Below are 20,757 nucleotides of genomic sequence, written 5' to 3'. Positions count from 1 at the left end.
GGAGGCAGCTGGTGCCAGTAGAAGCACGTTGTGCGATGCAGGACCAGGCTGTGAGCGGGCAGAGTTTGGGACAGAGGACAAGAGGGACGCCAGGACAGGGGACTGGGGCTGCTTGGAGTTATTTTTGTGGCTGCAGCCCAGAATAAGCCAAAGCGGCGTGCCTGGTCCCGAGACGGCGGCTGCGAGGGCAGAGCCCTGGGGAGAGCATCCCCAGGGCGCAGGAGGGGATGCGGAGAGATGGGCGTTGGGTTTTGTGGTGGTGGCACCGAGCAGGGTGGCAGGGGGCTGGCAGGGGGACGATGGGCAGGTCTGGCTGAGTTTGTTGGGGCGGTGGGGAAGGTGCAGAGCCAGGTGCTGGGGAGGTTCAGGGGGGGATGATGGGGGGGTGTTTAGGCTTGATGCTGCCAGGTATGGAGGAGCAGGAACAGCTCCAGAGCTCAGAAGAGGGCTTTGGCTGCCATCGTGGTGCCACGTGTCCCGTCAGGCACAGGGACTTCGACCTCTCCAGGAGATGCCACCTGTCCCTGTGGGACAGGGCAAAACCACCCCGGCCCCACGCCCGGGCGATGACTCTGTGGTGGGGTTGGACGGAGGCAGCCGCGGCGAGCGGGGGCAACTGGAGCAGGGGGGAAAGAGAAAGGGAAAAACCTAGGGAAAGGCACCGGCATCCCATCCCAGGGCTGTGCCAGGGCTGCCCGGGCGAGTTCTCTTATGTAGCATGTTTGGTTGTTGTTTCATGGTTCTTTCTTCCGTTTCACTCACTCATCTAAAACTCTGGGAATGAAAACTCAAAACTTCCCGGCCATAAACCACACAGGTGCCCTTGCTCCCAGCCCCGCCGGGGGACGAAGCTCTTCGTTAACTGGACCGGTTTGTGCCTCCATCCCTCCCTCCCACCTGCACCGAGCCCCGGGGGGCCCACCCGCACCCCACGCACACGCCTGGTGCCCCCGACAGCCCTGGCCGGGGTTTAGCCACGATCCCAGAGACACTTTCTCAACCTCCCCCCAACCCCAGCCCCTCCGTTCTCCAGCGTATTTATGAATTTCACATGAAGTACTGTTTTATTTTTTTAAAGACTTTGTAAAGCTTACCAGGGTTACAATCACCATTTTTAGAGCTGTGTCAGTCCACAATGTTAAAAATCCATTTTTTTTATGTATTATATTTTTTGTGTTTTGTTTTTTTTTTTTTTTTAAATCCAGCTGTGATGGGTTGTATCATATATTTGTTGTGTTTACTGTATCTGTCCAACTTCAAAGAGAGGAGACTGTGGAGCTCCGAGAAAACTACGGTCTGCTGAAAAAAAAAAAAACCAAAAAACATTAAAATTATTTGTTCATGGGTTGGCTCAAGTGGTTCTGAAGTTCATCTTTGTTTTATTTCTTCTGGTTTTCTTTGAAAGCCAGGACTATGAAGGCTGCTATGGCCCACGAAACCTTTTGGCTGGGTAACACTTCTCCAGGGACCCCAGCTTTGGACATTCAGATGCCCAGCAGTATTTTGCTGTGGTTTTCACCACTGGCGATGGGTTTCCTTGGGAAAGGTGACTGCTGGGTTAGCCCACCCCATGGCAAATCCTTCCCTGCGCTTCCCTGCAACATCACCGCGTTCGGGGACACGTATTTTAGGAGGTTGCATCCTTGCCCACGCCGGAATCAGGCAATGGAGGGCTGGTCCTGCCAGTAAGGAACACCCAACACCCTGCTCGCAGTGCCTGGGCTATCCAACGCACCCCACTGCCTCCCAGAACCAGGGCACTGCGGTGACATATTTTAACACCAACTGCTTTTCCCCTTTCTGCAAGCCAAACCATGGTATTTAGGTGCCCATTCCCATCGCCTCGAGGGCAGAGCCTGGCACCCCAACTGAACCACTGATGCCATTAGGGCCGATGGCTTTAGATCCCAAACACCTCTCGACTCAGTCGCTTTATCACTGACACATGAATCCTCCTACCACTGCTAAACACAGAACCATGGAATGGGTTGGAAGGGACCTTAAAGATTATCTGCCATAATAATCCATAAACCGTCCCTGCCCATGGCAGGGGGGTTGGAACTAGATCATCTTTGAGGTCTTTTCCAACCCAAACCATTCTGTGATTCTATGATTCTATCCAGTTCCAACCCCACTGCCATGGGCAGGGACACCCTCCACTACCCCAGGATGCCCAAAGCCCCATCCAACCTGGCCTTGGACACTGCCAGGGATGGGGCAGCCACAACTTCTCTGGGTAACCTGTGCCAGTGCCTCACCTGCAGGGGCTGCTTCAGGAAGGTGCAGAGCAGGGCAGGACCCTGCACCCACCCCTGCCGCTGCCACGGGGGGGTGCGGGGGTGCGAAGGGGCCTCCCCATCCCCACGGGAACAGCTGTGCCACCCCCACACACACCGTGCACCCCGCCAGTGCCCCCCACCCCGCCTGCCAACGCACCCCGTTGCACCCAGCCCCCCTCTACCGAACCCCACCGCCTCCCCCGCGCCTTTCCCACCGCACCCCGCCCGCCCCCGCGCACCGCTTCCCGCTCCCTCCCGTCTCTCCCCTCCCCTTCCCCTCCCGCCCCCCAGCGCTGCCTGCCGGGACTCGTAGTCCCGCGGCCCCGCGCCGCTCCCGGCCCGCGCCAGGTCCGGGCCCGCCCCTCGCCCCGCCCCTCGCCCCTCGCCCCGCCCCTCGCCCCGCCCCTCGCCCCTCGCCCCGCCCCTCGCTCCGCCCCTCGCCCCGCCCCTCGCCCCTCGCCCCGCCCCTCGCCCCGCCCCGCGCCCCGCCCCGCGCCCCGCCCCGCCCCTCGCCCCGCCCCGCCTGTTGCTCCGCTCCCTCTCCCGGCTCCGCCTGTTGCTCCGCGCTCCCGTCCCGGCTCCGCGCCCCGCTGCGCTCCCTGCTGCCCGCCCGGTCCCGCGGGGAGCTGGGGCGGGGGGGAGAGGCGGGGAGCGGCCCGGTGCGGGGTTCAGCCACGGTAGGAGGCGCCGGTATTAGCGCGGTCCAGGGACGGGATGAGCCGCTCGGTAATCCCGCCGGGGCAGGCAGAGCCCGGCTGTGCCCGGCCCCGTCTCTGCCCGGCCCCGTCTCTGCCCGGCCCCGTCTCTGCCCGGCCCCGTCTCTGCCCGTTCCCGGCTGTGCCCGTTCCCGGCTGTGCCCGTTCCCGGCTGTGCCCGTTCCCGTCTCTGCCCGGCCCCGGCTGTGCCCGGCCCCGGCCTCCCGGAGCCCGGTTTTGCTCTTTTTTCCGGTTTACAACCGGTGCCCTCCCCGGGAGTCAGGCGTGGGAGAAGCGGAGCTGGCAGAGCCACCCGGCAACCGGCGCTGGGGCTACTGCGGGAGCTGCGGTGTCCTCTGGGGTTTGGGGTCTTCAAAAGTATGGTGGGGGTCCCGCACCCGTGCCCCGCAGCCAGGGTTAAGGTCCATCCATTGACACAGGGTTTGAGCCGTGTAGCCCATCCCAGGCCCACCAGTGTCCCCATCCGCAGGACAGAGGGGTCACCCATGTGGTTTGGGCACATGGGTCCCTGTTCGGGGACAAGTTGGGGTTTGGGATGAGCCTCACGGGTGGGAGAGGAGGGGATGGTGTGGGCCACGCTGGAGCGCCCCGAGCACTCCTGCTTCCCAGCTTTTGCCTCAGCTCGGCCCCTCTGCCACAGCAGCCTGGCTCCCCAGCTCTGCCCCATGCCCTGTGCCAGCTCCCCGGGGCTGTCACCCCACCCTTCTCCCCATAGGACCCCCCTCTGCCTGGCCTTGCCTTCTGGCCCCAGTGAGCGATGGAGGGAGATTCCACCCTGCAGCTCCGCGTCTTTGACCTCAACTGCTGGTGAGTCCAGAGTTTGCCGGGACCATGCTGGGCTGCACAGATGGGGATGGGGACACCTGCACCAGGAGAGGGGTCTCACCTTGGGATCGCGTTTGTATCCCCTTTATTTCGAGGTCACACCACTCTCCAAGCCCCGGAGGGGCACCAGGCACTTGGCTGGGTAGTGCCCCCATCCCCTCTGCATCTGCTCCCCCAGAAATGGTCCCCCCCCATTCACATCCCAATGAGGGATGAACTGCCTCGACTCTGCAGGCAGGAAAAGCTGTCCCCAAACAGCCTCCCTGCACCTCCCTCTTGTCCCCATGTCCCTGCATGGCCCTTTCCCCCTCCCCTCCCATCTCCCCCAGTCTGCATCCTGCCCATACCAGTATCGGAGCCCTCTCTCCCCCTGTTTTGGGGTCCTGCCATGCCCTGACACCCCCCCATCACTCTGTTCCCCCCAAGCTGTGACCACTGCTCCTCTCTGACAGGGCCATCCGCTACCTGAGCAAGCAACGGCAGGAGCGTGTCCAGCTCATTGGGGACGTGCTGCGCCGGGAGGGCTTCGACCTGGTGCTTCTCCAGGAGGTGAGGGCAGCCTGTGAGCTGAATGTGCCCGTTCTCAGCCTGTGAGATGAGCGTGCCCGTTCTCAGCCCGTCCCGCTGTTCTCCAGGTGTGGAGCGAGCAGGACTACAGTGACCTGAAGGTGAAGCTGAGAGGCTGCTACCCCTTCTCCCACTACTTCCGCAGGTGAAAGGGGCCAGGCCCCTGCCAGGGCTGTCCACGGGGTGGTGGGAGGGCTGTGCCACGTCCTCGGTGTTTGCCACGTGGAGAGAGTGGTGCGGGTGCTGTGGGTCACCTCTGTCACCGTGGGAGACCCCATGCCTGGAGAGTGGGATGCTGATGGCAGCATGCTGGGATCCAGACAGCCGGGGACCCCCCTTGGCTCAGGGCTGGGGGGAGGCAGAGGTTGGGGGGGACCCCTCTTGCTCATTCTGCTTTTCCCCTCCCACAGCGGGGTAATTGGCAGCGGCCTCTGCGTCTTCTCCAGGTTCCCCATCCTGGACACCCTCCTCTACCAGTACTCGCTGAACGGGTACCCCTACATGGTGAGTGGGGTGGGGGGCACACAGCGCCGCAGTGCCCGGCCCCATGGAGCCTCACCAGCCCTGACCCGCTCCCCTTCCCCTCGGCAGCTCCATCACGGGGACTGGTTCTGCGGCAAGTCCGTCGGCCTCGTCGTCATTAAGATCTCCGGGATCATCTTCAACGTCTACGTCACCCACGTGAGCGCCGCGGGGAAGAACCCGGCACGGGGTGGGGAACGATGGGGAGGAGGGGGATGAGTGGCTGTACCCCTCCTTCGCTGTCCCCTTGCTTTAACCGCTGCTCTGCACGGTCTCTCCTGGACCCAGGCACTGATTTAATGAAATATTGCTCTGGTGGGGTGGGGGGGACAGTGACCCACACCCTGGCTGTGCAGTGGGTGAGCATCCCAGGCTGTCCCCAGAGGGGTGGGATGAAGACAGAGGGGACCCCAAAGGGACTGTCCAGACGGGCTGGGTGGGTTTGGAGGGAGCCCTGGATCGGGGCAGGTGCTGGCACAGCGGGTCACAACCACTTTGCTCCCTGCTCTTGCCAGCTGCACGCTGAGTACTGCCGGGAGAAGGATGCCTACCTGCCCCACCGCCTGGTGCAGGCCTGGGAGCTGGCACAGTTCATCCGGTGAGCAGCTGCGGTGTGGCCCACGGGGTCCCCTCGCTGCAGGTCCCCAGGGCACGCACGGGCACCCCTGCCCCTGAAGCTTGCACTGCAGAGAGCTCCCAGGTGCACCAGTCCCAGCCGGGAGCACCGGGAGGGGGTCCCAGTAATCCCAGCCCGGCGTGGGGCAGGGTGCGGAGGGGATTTAGCCATCCCCGTCCCTGCAGACACACCTCGAAGGCGGCCGACGTGGTGCTGCTGGGAGGGGACCTGAACATGCACCCCGAAGACGTGGGCATCCGGCTGCTGCGTGGCTGGACGGGGCTGCGGGACGCCTTCGCCGAGGCTGCGCGCTTTCAGGTGAGCGGCTGGGGGTGAGCGGGGTCCTGGGGTGCACTGAGAGCCCCCCACCCACCCAGGGCCTCACTCTCAGGGCTGCGAGGACGGCTGCACCCTCGTCCCCAACAACTGCTTCACCGTCAAGACGGAGCTGCTGCCCTTCCCGCTGGGCATCCGCATCGACTACATCCTCTACAAGGTAATGGGGGGCCCTCGGCCACCGGCTGCGGGTGGCAGGGAGGGGAGGCACCGGCGTGACCCCCTACCCATCCCCTCCCCCAGGCTGTCTCCAGCTTCACAGTGAAGTGCGAAGAGCTGAAGACCACCACGGGAACAGCCCCGGGCATGGACATCCCCTTCTCGGACCACGAAGCTGTGATGGCAACGCTGCACATCCGGAAGCAGGGACGGGCTGAGGGTGCCAAACTTGGCGCAGTGGGTAAGGTGGGGGGATGCTGCTGGGGTCTCCCATGTGCTGAGGGGGATGCTGGTGCATGGACCGATGGAGTTGGATGAAGATGGGATTTTTGGGGATGTTTCCCCTTACTTAGGGCATCCTTTGGGGTGCTGCTGGTGGAGGGGTGCATGGACAGGGCAGAGTGGTGGCAATGGGGAGAAAAAGGGATGCAGCTGCTCCTGTTCCCTGCAGAGCCGACGCTGGTGGACGTGGTGACGGAGGCGTGGACGGAGGTGGGCGTGGGGCTGCGGGCAGCGCAGCGGCAGCGCTACTCCACGGGCAGGATGGCCGTGCTGGCCCTGCTGCTGCTGCTGCTGCAGGCAGTGGCCGCGCTGGGCGTGCTGGCAGGGCTGGCGGCCGGGCAGCCCTTCCCCAAGCTCTCCTTTGCCCTGCTGACCTTCTTCGCCGTCGGTGTCCTCCTCCTTGCCACCGGCCTCCACCTCTTCCACACCATGGAGGTGAAGATGCTGCAGGGCACCAAGGAGCAGATGCGGATGGCGCTGCGGGCGCTGCAGGACCATCCCAGCGATGGCTGAGCCAGGGCTGTGGGTGTCCCACAATGTCCCCCCCAGCCCCATCCTGGCCCCTTTTTGTCCGTTTTTCTAGTTGACTTGTGCTTTTAGGCGAGCGGTGCTGTGGCCGGCTTGGTAGCACAAGCTGCGGGCCGCCATTCTGGGTGAAATTCAGATTTTTGGGGCAGATTCATCACGTTGGCCCCCGTGGGAACCACGATGGAGGCAGGTTTTAATTACTTGGTTGTTTTAATATACCCTTTCTACCTGGAGGGACCAGTCGGTGCAGCCGGGAGGCTCGAGAGGCTCAGCCTCCCCCTGCCTGGGGCGGCCGCGGGGGCTCCCGGCGAAAGCTGCCAACTGCTCCAGCAGCCACGTTTGACTCGGATAGAAAATAAAAGTGGTGTTTTAGCCCTTGGCACCGAGTCGAGGAGGCTTTATTCAACGGGAGGAGGGGGTCACAGCAGGATGGCAGGGCTGGTATGAACACAAGGCGGGCAGGAGGGTTCGGGGAGGTGCTGAAGGGAGCGGCAGGACGAGGGCTGAACGTGAGGGGATTTCACTAACCTGTGCCCAGGACCCCTGTGCCCACCACAGTTGGGGCTGCCGTAAGCACCATTTGGCCGTGGAGGCTGCCCCGCAACAAGCGGGGATTCCGGGAAGGTCCAAGAGGTCTGTACAAAGGCCAGCGTGGCATCGCCGAGCAGGAGAAACCCCAAAAGGGGCCAGGAGGACACAACTGCTCGTGTCCCTGGTCCTCGGTGTCACACAGGGCCAGCCCTGGGCACAATCCCAAAAAAGCCCCTTCGCCAGCCCTGGCAGGGGAAGGTTTCTGACCCTGGTTTCCTGCAGTGGCCAGGGACAGCGTGGACGTGGCACCCAAAAGCAGCGATGCAGGGTGGGGATCAGCCCAGTCTGTCACTGGCCCCGCTTGTAGAGCCAGATGTCCCTGGCTGGAATGGATGTCCCTGGAAGAGATGGATGTCCTGGGCTGGGCTGGATGTCTCAGGCTAGGGTGGACATCCTGGTCTGGGATGGATGTCCTGGGCTAGGATGAATATCCTCAGCTGGAATGGATATCCCAGCATGGCTTCCAGGGGCTATTCCTGACGCTGCCCCTCTACATCTGGCATCTCCACTGTGACCTGCCTGCGGTGGCCATGGTCACATCCTCGCTGCCGGGAGCAAAGCCCTTCGGCACGTGGGGCTGGACGGGTGGCAATGAGCCGCCCACCTCTCCTGCCAGCGGTGCAGCTCGAGCACGAGGGGCTCTGCTGGACAAAACCCTTCCGATGCCCCGGCATCCCCTCGAAGTGCTGATGGCTGTGGGACCTCCTGCGCCGTGCAAGACCCCGCTGCCCTGGGGGGTTTCTTCCTCCTGTAGCAAACCGCGGGCAGAGCCGCTGCAGCCTCGTCTCGTAGCCCCCTGCGAGTCTTGTTTTCAAGCAAGCACAAGGCAAAGGCAATCCAGCCAAGCACAGGGACGCCCTCTTAGCACCCCAAAACTGGGGTGCTCCTTGGGGTCGCCCCACGTGGGTGTCCCACCAGCGACTCCAGCCCCTCCACGGCAGGCTTCGTTTGGCAAGCGGGAACCTGGATTCGCCGCAGCAGCTGCCCGCGGGCAGCTCAGGCATCACCACCTTCGGAAGCAGATCAGGGTGATGCTCGGCCAGAGGGGAGACCACTCGTGTGCCCCCCTGGGGAGGAACTGGCGGGTCCTGGGGTCGTATGGATCAGGCCTGCAGCTCGCTGAGCCGCTTCTCCTCCTGGATGTGGATGAGGACGTTGCGCTTGTTGACCACGTCCAGCAGCTGCGCCAGGATCTCCTGCTCGGCTGCACGATCCTCGGGCGTCTTAAGGGACTCTGTGGGAGCAGCAGGCTGGAACAGGGGCCACATCTCCAGCCCTGCCCCCCACACCGTGCACAGGGATCCCCCCCCCCGACCCCAGCACGTGCTGGCACTCACCCTCCCTGTTCATGTAGCACCGGAGCTTCTGGTCGAGCTGCCACTGCTGCTCCTCCAGTTTCAGCTCCTGCACCCTGCGGGGAGGGAATGGGGATGCTGGGTGCTGGGCTCGGGGGTCTGGGGTGAGCCAAGCCCGAGCATCCCCCCGCAAAGCCTTACGTGATCATGAGGTCCGACTCCTCGGACATCAGGCTGTTCTTCTTCTGGACCAGGTACAGCAGCTGGTTCATCCACTGCGTCTTCTGGTCGGCTGGGGTGGCTGCAGGACAGCAGAGGGGGCATGAGCGGGGCACAGAGCCCCCGGACGTGGGGCTCATAGTGCCCTGTGCACCCCGGCCTTACCGTCCTCATCCCGGAGTAACTTCTCCAGCTTGATGCCCTGCTGCTCCAGCTCCCGGAACGTCACCTCGATCTCCTCCAGCCGCCTCTGGATGGCCTGTGCGGGAACGGCAGCGCTCGCCCACGGGCTGGCACCTCCTGGCACACGGCCACGGGCAGCGGGACAGAGCGGGCAGGGGCCAGCACCAGGCTGGGGACCTGGTTCTCTCCCGTGGGGGCTACCTGGGCTTTGCAGAACCGCTTTGTTTGGGCTTCCCTCACCCGGCGGTTCAGCGTGCGCTTCCAGGTGGGATATTTCTCCTCTTCCCCCAGGTCCAGGCACTGTGAAGGGACGGTGCCGCGGGCAGGGGGTCAGTCCCTGTGCCAGGCACCTCCTGCCCCCGCAGCCATGGCAGAGCTGGACCGGATGCCGCAGTGGGAGGAGATGCCAGCGAGAGCCCCGGCCACCGCGCTGACTGGGGCCACTGCTGCGCGGGGAAAGCACTCACCGACTCTGCCATGATGCCAAGGTCTGTGCCTTCCTCCTCCTCCTCCTGCTCCTCCTCCTCGCTGTCACTCTCCTCCGAAGCTGCCCCAGGGAAAGAGCCATTTAGGGCTGGTGCCTCACCAGCAAGACGTGCGACATGGCAGGGTGCGAGTGGGACCCACAGCCCTGCTCGGCTGGAGACTCCAGCTTGCAGCCACCTACCTTCCTCTGCGGCCATTTCCTCCTCCTCCTCCTCCTCCTCCCAGGCACCTTGTCCCTGCCACAGGGCAGGGAAGGCCCCGGGCGCCGGTTGGAGCCGCAGACGAGCCGGCTTCGGCGGCGGCTCAGGCTCCGCTTCGGTGGTGAGGTTCAGCGTGGACAGCTTGAGCTTCTCCAGCGGCGTGAGGACGATCTTCCTCCTGCCCCCACTCTCCTCACCCTCCTCTGCTGCCCCTCGGGGCTCCAGTTCGGGACTCTCCTCCCTGGCATCCCCTCCAGGTTGTGTCAACAGCTCCTGCACCTCCACATCCCCCGCGTCTGCAGCATCCTCCACCGCCCCAGGCTCTCCCCCCGGCTGTGGGGCTGCTGGCGGGGGCTGCGGGGGTCCAGGTACCCCCTCCTCGGGGGATGTGCACGGGCTCCCAGCATCCGAGGGCAGGCGGGCGGCAGCGGCATCCTAAGGCAGAGCCAGCGGCGGAGGGGTGATGGAGCACAGGGCCATGCACGAGCACCCCCCCCTCCACCTTCTGCCTTCCCCCCGTCATCTACGGTGGATTTCCGGGGACTTACCCCATCGGGCAGTGCCGAGGGCTTGTCCTGGGGCAGATCCATGCCGGGTGGATTGGGGTAGTGAAGCGAGCAGTAAAAATGACCTGGAGGGGTCCCAAACCCACGTGACGACCTGCAACGTGCAGAAACCTTGCCCCCAGCATCCCCTCTCCCCAAAAACCCGCCTGACCGTCCTCCTCGTCGAAGGCGTAGTCGCCCAGGCGCAGCGTGGCCCCGCACCGCCGGCACTGGAAGCAGCCGCGGTGGAAGAAGCGTCCCTCGGCGCTGGCTCGCTCCAGGATGTAGACGCGGCGGCCGCAGAAGTAGCAGGCGTCGCTGCTCTCGCCGCGGGCCGGCGGCTGCGGGGCGAGAGCACGGGCTGGGGTGGCACCGGGGGACTGGCACCCACCTTGCCCCAAGGCTTTTCCAGCAGCTTGGAGCGGGGAAGGGGGGGTTCGGAGGAGGTTTTGCCTCTCTTGCAAAGGGGGGTCTGGGTGCTCGGGACAGGGTTGCTGGCACCGGCACCCAAGCCTTGGCTCCGGAAAACCAGTTGGATCAGGAAACTGGCAGGGAGGAGCTGGGAGCCCGTGGGCGTTCACTTGCACAGCACCGGTCCCAGCCCTTGGCTCAGCCCCAGCAGCTGCCAGTGCCCCCCAAGCGCCCACCCACCCAGAGCTGCACCCCCCCACCCTGGGGTGACACGAGGACCCACCTGCCCGGAGTCTGTCGTGGCATTTTGCGGCAGCTCATGGGCACCTTCCAGAGCGTCTCCATCCAGCCCCACATCCAGCTATAAGGAACCCGAGGGGAGGGTCAGCCCCCCCGACTCTCCCCCCGGGTCAGCTGCACCCCGGCGGAGCATCCCTCGGGGTGCCCGGGGCAGGCCCACCTCAGCATCCCTGCGGCTCCTCTTGGCCTCGGCATCCTTCTGGGCACTGTCCTGCATCAGCAAAGGGTGTGGCTAGGGTGAGGAGGGGGAAGATGACGGTTTTGGGGTGTCACAAGGGTCTGGGTGGGGGGTCCCTCACCTGGGCACGCTTGTGTGTCAGGTTCCGGCTCTTCTGCAGCTTGCTGAGGAAGAGGATGGCTCCTCGCGTGCCGCGAGGAGACAGTGGCTTCTTGCTAATCTCCTCCGCCTCTGCACAGAGGGGACAGGGCCACGCTGGTGGCACCCACCCTACAAAGCAGGGGGCACCCAGCTGGCCCCAATGTGGCGTGGGATGGGATAAACCCCCTCAAAAAAAAATCTCGCACCTGGAGAGGTCTTGAAAGCTTCATAAAACTGGCTGAGGTAGGTGATGAGCCCCAGGCGGTCCGGCTCTGCCATGGTGGCCATCTCGGCACTGGAGAGGACGGGCTGGATGCCCAACTCCTGCTCTGCCACATCCAGCATCATCTGGTGGGTCCTGATGGGATCCTGGGGGTCCACGGAGTCAAAGTCCCTGTGGGGAGATATGGGTGCCACCAGGGCTCTGCAGGGTGGGGGAGTCCCAGGGCGGGGAGGGTCCCAGGCACTCACAGCAGGTCGGGGCGGAAGTGGTGGACGAGGGCGCAGAGGGCCAAACCGCTGGTCCAGGAGGTGGTGAAGTCGGTCACGGCCACGCCGCGGTAGCCGGCCGTGCTGGCCTGGCACCAGCTCAGCAGCTCTTCGTAGGCATCCCCGGTGACCGCTGCGGAGGCAGCACACGTGTCCCAACAACAGGGACAACCCCCCCCCGATCCCAGCCCACTCCCCCCTCCCAGCAGCAGTGCTTTAGAGGGGAAGGGGTCCCACGGGAGTGACACGAGACCCCCCCAACCATGCAACCACTCCCTCAAGGCTCAATAAATGGGTTGATAAAGCATCCATCAATGTTTAACGGCTCAGCACCAGGGTGGGCATGAAGGAGGGGGGCAGGCTTCTCCCACCCCCAGAAGGCAGCAGGAACAAGAGGTCCTGGCGCTTGAGGGGGGCCAGGGCAGGACCAGCTGCTCTTACCAGTGCTGAGCCGGTTGTCGCTCTTCCTCTTGTGGTCCACATCCACTGCACCCACGAGGTAGAGGTCCCGGACCTGGTGATAGGGACACACCAGTGGCAGGTCCCCACCTGGCACGGAGCCAGCGCAGGGCGCTGACCCTGGCAAGGGGGACACATGGACACCCCCAAACCTCCCCAGAACCACCCACATCTGCAACAGGTACTGGGGACCAACAGCTTCAGCCTCGTGCCCTTTGGGGACAGGGGACCGTGCAAACCGGTGTCACCCCAGCCCCTGAGGAGGCTGGGCTGGCCGGTTGCCCCGTGGCAGGACCAAGGCCGGGTACCTGGTTGGCTCTGATGGCCTGCAGGTTGATGTTGGGGTAGCGCGTGGCCGGGTCGATGCTGTACTGGGTGACGTTCTTGTTGGTGTTGTCCGGTGACGTCTGCGAGAGGTGCTGGTAGATGCTCTCCCTGGGTGCAAGGAGATGGGGCTGGGCTCAGCACCACCATCCTCACCCAGTTCAAGATGAGCCCAGCAGGACGGGGACACTCACCTCTCAGCCAGCACCTCCAGCGGGGGGGTCCCGGCCGCCCACCGCCGCACCATCCACGCTGCGTCGAAGGCGGCCAGGAAGCCCCTGGCCACGCCGGTGCCCAGCGGCCAGAAGGGCTGCCAAGGGAAAGGCAGAGGGAGTCAGGGCTGGAGCCGTGCGGCCGGTTGGGGCGGCTGGGAGAGGCAGGGAGCTGCCAGGCTTGGCCAGGGATGAAAGCAGGGAGCGGCGGCGGGACGCGGACACGCAGGGAGCGGACGGGCGGCCGTCTCCTCCCTGGCCGGTACGGCTGCGTCTGGGGAGGAGCTGGGCAGCTCCTCCACCCTGAACCCACCCCACATCTCCAGTGGGGCTGGGGAAGGGGAGAACCTCCCCAAAACATCCTGCTACCAGGACTTGGGGAGCCTGCCCCCAGGGATGGGGTGCATTGGGCAGTCGGGGCGAGATGCACTCAGGGAAAGGGAATATAGTGCAACCAAGGCATCTTACAGTGAGAGGGGAAACTGAGGCACACGGTGATGCTCCAAGCTGGACTCTCACCTCCACCAAGCAGTCACCCACCAGCCCGAGGAGCAGACGGGCCCCGTTGTGCTCCCGCACCAGCGCCGCGTTCTCCGACCGCGTCATGCACGTGAAGTCGAACATGTCGACGTCTGGCATGCCCCGGTGGTTGAGGGCAAACTCCAGCTCGGGCAGGCGGTAGTTGGTGGAGAAGTTGGCGGCTTCTTTGGCATAGCTGAGGAGGGCATCGCGGTTCACATTCTCCGGGGACAGGAGGCTCTCGATGTCCGCTTTGTCCTGGGATGGAGATGGGGTGAAGCCGGCTGGGATGCGGGAGGTGGGTGCAGCCAGCTCTGGGGTGAAGCTACGCCATCGGGCTGGGGGCTGTGAGCCCCCCAAAAGGAGATCTTTTCCCCCCAAACAGCTCATCGGCACAGGCAACGGCTGCCGAAGCCCCTCACCATCCCAGGGGTGCACGGTCAAACAGCACCCATGCTTTGCATCCCACCCTCCGAGCTTTCAGCCACCCGTCGCTACGGGATGCCGGGGCCGGATCCTGCCCTCCTCACCTGGAGGATGACCCCCTTCGTGAGCAGGCTCTGCTTCTTGGCCGTCATGACGAAATAGTGAGTGTCGTCCTTGTAGTAGACGATGTTTTCCAGGTCAATGCCTGGTGATGGGGAAGGGGCTGAGCTGAGCCACGGGACAGAGCCGGGACCACGAGGAGCCCCCGCACCGAGCTCGGCCACCAAACGTCCCCTGCAGCGGGGCACCACGCGAGGACACGCGTCCCACCACATCGGGGACATCCCAGGGCCGAGCCTCCAGTTGCACCAGGGAGGGACATGAGGACCCCCAGGTACCCTCCACGCCGGGCTTGGGACCACCGACCCGTTTTGTTGTAGAGGTTTTGGAAGAACTTCTGGTTGTAGATTCGGGCCACGCCGCTGATCTCGGCCACTTCCACCTCGGCACGGCTGTGGCGGTTGATGAAGTTGGTGGTGATGCCGATGGCCAACTTCCCCCGTGTCTCCTTCCGCTTGAACCCTGCGGGTGCCGAGAGGCGTCAGCCCCCACCTGGCCCCCCCACCCCACCCTATCCCGGTCCCAGGGGTGCGGGGACCCCTCCGCCATCACCTTCAGGGACAAATTTGCCGCCGCCGGCTGAGATGAGGACATCGAACTCGTAGTGGCTGAGCGGAGAGGAGCCGGGCTGCAGCACCGCCCGCCAGCCGCCTGCGGGGAGAGTGGCCGTCACGAGTGTGCCAGGTCTCAGCTGGGACCTGCTCCAGGTCGGGGTGAGAGGGTCGCACCTCATCCCCCCCCCCCGCCCTCAAAGTCATGCCCTGGGCTAGCAGAGGGGCTCAGAGCAGCCACCCACCGCCCTGTCCTTGTCCCCGGGGATGCCACCCTGCAGCGACGCCTTACCCTGTCCGCCTGCCTTGTCTGTGGGGGGGACGAGGCCCTTGAACTGCACGTTGATGTGCACCTCCACCCCCAGGAGCAGAGCCACCTTCAGCAGGATCAGCTGGAGCTGCCGGATACCTGCGAGGGGAGAGGGGGGCACTGAGGGGCTGCACCCCGATCCCCAGGCTTCCAACAGCGGGGGACCTCAGGGGTGCAGAGCCTGGGGTGTGTTTCATCACCCCCCCACCCAAACTCACTGATGTGGTCCAGTGTGCCAGTGCAGAAGCGGCCGTAAAACTTCTTGGCGCCCAGCGCCCGCAGGTCGTGGATGGTGAAGGGCCAGAGGTGCAGGACGTTGTTGCGGGAGAAGGAGTCCCGCTTCTCCACCAGCAGCACGCGGGCACCCAGCAGCGCCAGCTCGATGGCCGCCCGCAGCCCGCATGGGCCGGCCCCCACCACCAAGCACTGCGAAAGGGACGGGCACCCCCCCGAGAACAGGGGTTTAGCCATGGGGTAATTCCCCGAGGGAGCTCAGCATCATCATGGGAAGCATTTCCCCCCCTTTCCCAGCTCAGGATCTGGCCCTCCCTGCTTCCCCCTTCTCTTTTCCCCCAGGGCTGCAAGCACCTCTTCTCCCTGCACAGTGGGAGGGCCCTGTGGGTGCCCCCCACCTCCCCAACTGCCTGGACCGTGCCTTTGCGTGGGGCAAGGGCAGCAATTAAAGCCCTGGCTGAGATAACGAGGGAATGTCTCCTGCCTGCTGCAAGGTCAGGTTCAATCCCCCTCACGGGGCGGGGGGGACAATGGGGCATCTGCTGTGGGGACAAAAACCATCAGCTCTGGGACAAGGGGATGGCAATATGGTCCCCCAGCCCCAGAGGGACATCCTACCCTGGCATGCTCCTGGCTCCCGAAAGGACTCAGCAGGTCCCTCTGCCCCTTTGCAGCCCCCCCCATGGGATGTCCCCAACGAGGAGCAGCCGGGAGGAGGAAGGACGCGGCTGGCTGGGTGGTACCGAGGTGGCATCACAAGGTGGCATCATGCCACAAGGAGGGGAGCGGCGCTAATTAACACCCTGTCCCATTAAACTCCATCCATCTCCTGCCTGGCACATCCTGCATCCTCCTGGGATGGGGGCCAGGGTGCCCCGAGGGATGCTCTCACCCCAGGGATGAGGACACAGAGCAAGGAGGGACTCAAACCTTGTGCCCCATGTCCCCGGTACCTTGGTGCTGGCGCAGGCTGTGCCCTGGTCATAGTCCTTGTGCCCAGCTTTCTTATCCAGCTTGCTCCACAGGGCCTTGGCGCTCCAGTAGTTGAGGGCAGTCTTGAGGCCGTGGTAGAGCTGCAGCCCGCTGCCCCGCAGCCCCAGCAGCTGGCACAGCTCCGTGAAGCAGCCCAGCACCTCCCGGCACTCCCCGGCACGCAGGAACCTCTCGAAGACGGCGTGGGCCGGGTTGCCCGGCTCATCACCCGGCACGCTCATCCCGCTTCACCTGGCAGCCTGGCGAGGGACGGCAGAGATAAGCTTAGGGGGGGGACGGGACCCTCCTGGACCCCCACCCTTGAACTCATCCAGTGCCAGACCTGGTGTGGCGGAGCAAGGTTTCCCAGCCGGGGGTGTCGTTGGGTGACAGCGCTACTGGAATTGGGGCCTTTCCGGCAGCGGCTGGCGGAACCTCCCCTCGGGTGCTGCACCCAGCGAGCCACGGTGTCACCCTGCCGCGGTGACGTCAGGGGAGGGGACGGCGAGGGCTGCGGTGGCAGCGAGTGGCTTCCTCCATCCGGCGTGTACCTGCAGCCAAGAGCAGAGCGACGTGGTTTTGAGCAAAGACGCTGCTTCCTTCATCTTCATCCTCAGCCTCACCAGGGAAGGGACAGGGAGGGGGGTCCTGGCCGTAGGGACAAACCTCAGATGCCCCAAACACCAGCAAGACCCAGCCCCAGGGCAGGAGGGAGCAGGACTGGACCCATCCTGCCAGCCTGGCTATTGCAACTGGAGCGGGGGGACTTTCCCCCCCATCTCTGCCTCCCAGCGCGGGGCGGAAGCAGATTAGCACAGAGGAAGCACCGGTGGGGAAACCAGAAAAAGCCAAACCACCGTACGAACGGCCCCGTTACACCACCGAACCCACGGGAGGAGGGGTGCAGTGCATCCCTCCGCATGCACCCCAACCCCCCCCCCCACCCCTGGCATCTCCCAGGGGACCAGCACTCCTGGCACCTGGCTCCCGCTCCTGCCACTGTCCCCCCAGTACCGTCCCATGCCGTCCTCCGTCTTGCCAGCCTGGGCACGGTGTACAAAGCTTTGCCCTTTCCAGCCGTTGCCACCAGCCCCCGGGGCTGGGAAAGTCTCCCCAAGCCTGGCAAAGCAGCTGGCGGAGACCTGGCGCTGCCAAGGAGGAACCGCTGGAATGGCTCGGGAAACTGGAGCGCTCCTCTACCTTTGAACCATCGCTCTTTGCCCTCGTGGCGTTACTGTTGGGCATGGGGCACCTTGAAGGTGGCAGCAGGAAACCGAGGGGCAGGGAAAGACGCTGTGTCCGAGCCAGGCTGCCCCCGGTGGGGCACGGGAAAGCAGGCGTTTAAGCCTGGCCTTAAATTTTGGCTGGAAAACCCAAATTCTAGCTGGGTTTCAAGTTCGGTCTCACTCCAGCAGCTTCTGACACTCCCACAGCACTTTGCAAGGGCAGCTGGAGCCGCAGAGGATGCAAAGCACTTCGGCAGGTCACCTTCCCTCTCAGCATCACAGCCAGGAAATCCCGGCGTTTTAACCTCTTCCTTCCTGGACAGACACAAAGATAAAGCATCCAGCCGGGCTGGAGCAGGAGCAGGCACCCACCGGTCCCCAGAGCGGCAGCATGGGGACAGAGGACACGACTGATGCATTCGTGGCACGGCTGTGAGAGCCAGGGACGATTTCGGCTCTTCCCCCAAGCGATGTCAGTCCCCTGGCCCTGCCAGCGGGATGGAACAAGGAGGCTGGGGAAACTGAGGCAGAGCTGCAAACCTCACCAGAGAGTGCAGAGACAGAATGAGGATGCTGGGGAAACTGAGGCAGCACTGCAAATCTCACCGGAGAGCACAGGCACGCTGTCCCACCAGCCACCCGTCATCCTCCTGCGATGGCTGGCTGGGCTCCAGTGCCCCAAGCTGCCCGGGCACGATGGGTTTTCCCCGGGGAGCTCACATTACTGCACTGGTGCCTGCCAAGGCCACCACGCAGCAGCCCCAGGGCCATGGGGCAGAGGCAACTGCCGGAGGTGGGAGCATGGGAGCACCCACTCCAGCATCACCAGCCCCTGGCTCCAAAAAACCAAACAAACCACCATCTCAAGGCCTCGATTCCCACCGGACACGATGACAAGGGGAGCATGCTGCCCGGGAAAACTTTCCAGCACCAGCACTTTGGCAGGGAGGCTCAGAGGAGGCAGAACAACAAGCCTTGTGTTACACCAAGTTTCCTACGGAAACGATGCTCGTGCCGGCACACCATGTCCCCTTTGGCATGCTCGTCCCCTTTGGCATCTCCAGCCCCCTCGACAATTGGAAGCAAGGACAGAAACCCCCCATGGATACTTAGTTCCTGCAGGTTTGATGCAAACAAACTGCTTCCAGCCCACAAAAGCTGGTGTCAGCGAAGGAGGGCACGGCCCTGAGCCAGGCTGCCTCCAGCTCCGCTCTCCCTGTGAATGCCTTTTGCATTTCTTCCCTTAAAATTGCTCCTGCGAGCTGGAGGGAGGAGGTGGGGGGGGGGGTTGCAGCCAGCCCTGACTCAGCTCCTGAAGGCTCTGGCTGGGGTTGGGGTGGCTGCAGACACGCAGCCTACAAGGACATCACCCCATGCTGGCACACATGGAGCATCCCTGGTCGCCCCATCCTGCTTCGCAGGTCAGGGTCTGCCCCCTGCCCTTGCATGGAGAGAAGCAGCCCCTTGGGAGATGGTGTGGGGAGCCGCCCTGGGGTGCTGGGCTGCTGGTGAGCTCACGTCTCCCAGGCATGTGGAAATGGGGTGGGAAAGGACGCGGCTCCATACGGAGCTAATGAAAGCCGGGAGGATTTCCAGGAGCAGCGGATCTCCTTCCAGCTGAGCCTCTCACCTCACCGCTGTGTTGGCTCCCAGCACGTTTGGGATCCAGTTTGGAGACCCCTGATCTGGGCTGGTGAGCTGGGCTGGACCCCAGGGAAAGTCCATCCAGTCCTTTGGGGGTGGCCCCAAGGCCGGTGGGCAGGATGGAGGGTTTCTTGTCGCCTTCCAACGGCTTGGCCAAAGATCCTGCTTTCAACAGCAGCTGAGCCAGGCCGGTGTCGGGAAGGGGCACAGGCGGTGGGTGCTGCTCTTCCCGGCGTTACTGTGCTCAGGAGAAACATCCCAAGAGTGGAACCAGGCAGGGAGATCGCCTTGGCCGACCCCGTGGAAACCTGCCCTAATTTGGCTGCGTGTTAATCCTTGGAGGGAGGGGAAAAAGTCCCTGTTGGCTCCTCTGGTTTGAGCTGGGGATGTGGGTGCATGGGCACACCCCAGCTGAGCCCACCCCTCCCTTAGCAAGCCCCCCAGCACAGAGCTGTGGGGAGAAGGGCTACGGAGCGAGGACAAACCGGCCACCAGCACCGGCGAGGGCAGAGGCAGCCGCAGGGACGGTGTGTTGCAGTGGAGGGGGTTCCCTTTCGAGGGTGCATAACCCCCCCCCAGAAAGCACATGCCAAATTCCCCCTGGAGGTGCAGGACCCCAGTCGTGGCTCCTGCAGCTGTCGAGAGCAGAAGTTGGCACTGCACCGCAGCGTTTCGGTGCTGCCCTTCGCAGGGGATCCACAAGCCACAGCCTGGCCATGGCCTGGGGAGCCCCGGGTAGAAGCAACACTCAGGGGGGGAGCAAACCTGCCCCCCCACTATTTTGGCTGCTCAGCTTTGCCCCTCAGCCCAGCACCAGTCCCACGGAGGGAGCTGCCTCGGCGTAATTTCGGCGTAAGGGGAAGTCCGCGCCTGGCCAGGTTTCGCATCCCGCGTCCTTTTTTCTTCTCCTGCTTCTCCTTCACCCCGAGACCGAGTTGTCCCCGTGGGGCTGCAGGAGACATGTCTTGGGGTACAGAGGTGAACCCCGGGTCCAGTTACCCAAATGTGCTGGGGCCTTCATCCACTCCAGGTACAGGGGCTGGGGAATGCATCCCCTAGCCTCAGCCCTGGGATGGGGCACAGCCCCGAACCCCCAGCCAGGACTCGTGCCTGGGGGACCCAGGGAGCATCCCTCCCCCTGCACCGGGTGGAGGGACCGGGATGGGAGAAGAGAGCTCTGCAAAGCTCTTCCCATCCCATCCCACTCCGCACTGGAAGCACTGGTGGTACTGGGAATGGAGTCAAGGAGCTGGAGTGGGGGCTGCTCTCTTTTCCCTTTGTCCTGGGGAGGGGAGTAGAGCCCAGGGGTTGGAGCAGAAAAGCAGCGAGGACTGGGGAGACCCCGCTGTCCCCCGGGAGAGGCTCTGGGGAGGGGGCGGCCGGAGCCAAAGCGCTGCCCCTGCCACCGAGCATCCCCACTCGGCATCCCGGGGACACGCAGGACACAGGCACGGCGGAGCTGAGCGCTCCCTCCCCCCAGCACCCCAAAATCACCCCTCCGTTTTGGCACCCCCCCCCCCCATCCCCAGCATGCACAGCAGGGCGGGGCCCGGAGCGATGCCCGCCGCGGGCGGAGGGGACCGGCCGGCGGGATGCTGCCCGCTCCGTGCCCGCATCCGAGGAGGGGACACGAGGGCGGGGGGCAGCAGAGCCCTGACCCCCACACACTCTCAGGGATGCTCTGCCCATCCCCACCCACTACTCACCTCCAGAGCCTCTCGGAGGGGGAAACTGAGGCACCGCCCCGGAGGTGGGGAGGGGCTCAGGGCTACTCGCAGTCGGGCGAGGACGAGCAGGAAACGGGCTCCGGCTCCGCAAGCAGCTGCCGGCTGGCCCTCCCCTCCCCTCTTGTCCCCTCCCCTCCCCTCCCTTCCCCTCCCCCACGGCCGGGG

At 64.4% G+C, this 20,757-nt stretch overlaps 2 protein-coding genes across 4 annotated transcripts; one reads left to right on the top strand and one right to left on the bottom strand.

Moving 5' to 3' along the window:
* Window positions 1-3,723: 3,723 nt before the first annotated feature.
* Window positions 3,724-7,115, top strand: SMPD2 (sphingomyelin phosphodiesterase 2). The gene is made up of 10 exons (XM_086627312.1): window positions 3,724-3,802; window positions 4,273-4,369; window positions 4,456-4,532; window positions 4,798-4,891; window positions 4,979-5,068; window positions 5,425-5,507; window positions 5,711-5,843; window positions 5,917-6,021; window positions 6,105-6,261; window positions 6,472-7,115. The coding sequence occupies exons 1-10, from the start codon at window positions 3,753-3,755 to the stop codon at window positions 6,813-6,815; spliced, it is 1,230 nt and encodes a 409-aa protein (XP_086483438.1). The 5' UTR covers window positions 3,724-3,752; the 3' UTR covers window positions 6,816-7,115.
* Window positions 7,116-8,524: 1,409 nt separating this feature from the next.
* MICAL1 (microtubule associated monooxygenase, calponin and LIM domain containing 1) lies at window positions 8,525-16,237 on the bottom strand. 3 transcript variants are annotated; one of them, XM_086627187.1, is made up of 24 exons: window positions 15,977-16,237; window positions 15,008-15,215; window positions 14,754-14,888; window positions 14,481-14,579; window positions 14,235-14,390; window positions 13,913-14,013; window positions 13,383-13,640; window positions 12,846-12,961; window positions 12,636-12,762; window positions 12,310-12,382; window positions 11,851-12,001; window positions 11,586-11,773; window positions 11,360-11,469; window positions 11,221-11,271; window positions 11,044-11,121; window positions 10,522-10,690; window positions 10,353-10,435; window positions 9,786-10,239; window positions 9,586-9,665; window positions 9,320-9,418; window positions 9,101-9,194; window positions 8,918-9,017; window positions 8,759-8,832; window positions 8,525-8,655 (listed from the first exon to the last, which is right to left on the bottom strand). In XM_086627187.1, exons 1-24 carry the CDS (start codon window positions 16,235-16,237, stop codon window positions 8,525-8,527), a joined length of 3,396 nt encoding a protein of 1,131 aa, XP_086483313.1. The 3 variants fall into 3 exon arrangements, with proteins under 3 accessions (XP_086483313.1, XP_086483314.1, XP_086483315.1); XM_086627188.1 differs by having other exon boundaries at window positions 14,772-14,888; XM_086627189.1 differs by lacking the exon at window positions 11,044-11,121 and having other exon boundaries at window positions 9,586-9,652; window positions 9,782-10,239; window positions 14,772-14,888.
* Between the last annotated feature and the right edge of the window lie 4,520 nt (window positions 16,238-20,757).

The sequence above is a fragment of the Tauraco erythrolophus genome, chromosome 27 (genome assembly GCF_009769465.1).
Source record: "Tauraco erythrolophus isolate bTauEry1 chromosome 27, bTauEry1.pri, whole genome shotgun sequence".
NCBI lineage: Eukaryota > Metazoa > Chordata > Aves > Musophagiformes > Musophagidae > Tauraco > Tauraco erythrolophus.
The sequence above is the reverse complement of the archived record's forward strand: the minus strand, read 5'-3'. Positions and strand labels throughout refer to the sequence as shown.

What these genes read in the sequence shown, in the direction of transcription:
- SMPD2 (XM_086627312.1), top strand. Translation starts at nt 3,753, where the DNA reads ATGGAGGGAGATTCCACCCTGCAGCTCCGCGTCTTTGACCTCAACTGC. An exon ending in TCAACGTCTACGTCACCCAC is followed by an intron (nt 5,069 to 5,424) that starts GTGAGCGCCGCG and finishes TGCTCTTGCCAG; the next exon opens with CTGCACGCTGAGTACTGCCG. An exon ending in CCGAGGCTGCGCGCTTTCAG is followed by an intron (nt 5,844 to 5,916) that starts GTGAGCGGCTGG and finishes CCTCACTCTCAG; the next exon opens with GGCTGCGAGGACGGCTGCAC.
- MICAL1 (XM_086627187.1), bottom strand. Translation starts at nt 16,237, where the DNA reads ATGAGCGTGCCGGGTGATGAGCCGGGCAACCCGGCCCACGCCGTCTTC. An exon ending in TGGCACACTGGACCACATCA is followed by an intron (nt 14,889 to 15,007) that starts GTGAGTTTGGGT and finishes CTCCCCTCGCAG; the next exon opens with GTATCCGGCAGCTCCAGCTG. An exon ending in GTGCTACATGAACAGGGAGG is followed by an intron (nt 8,656 to 8,758) that starts GTGAGTGCCAGC and finishes CTGCTCCCACAG; the next exon opens with AGTCCCTTAAGACGCCCGAG.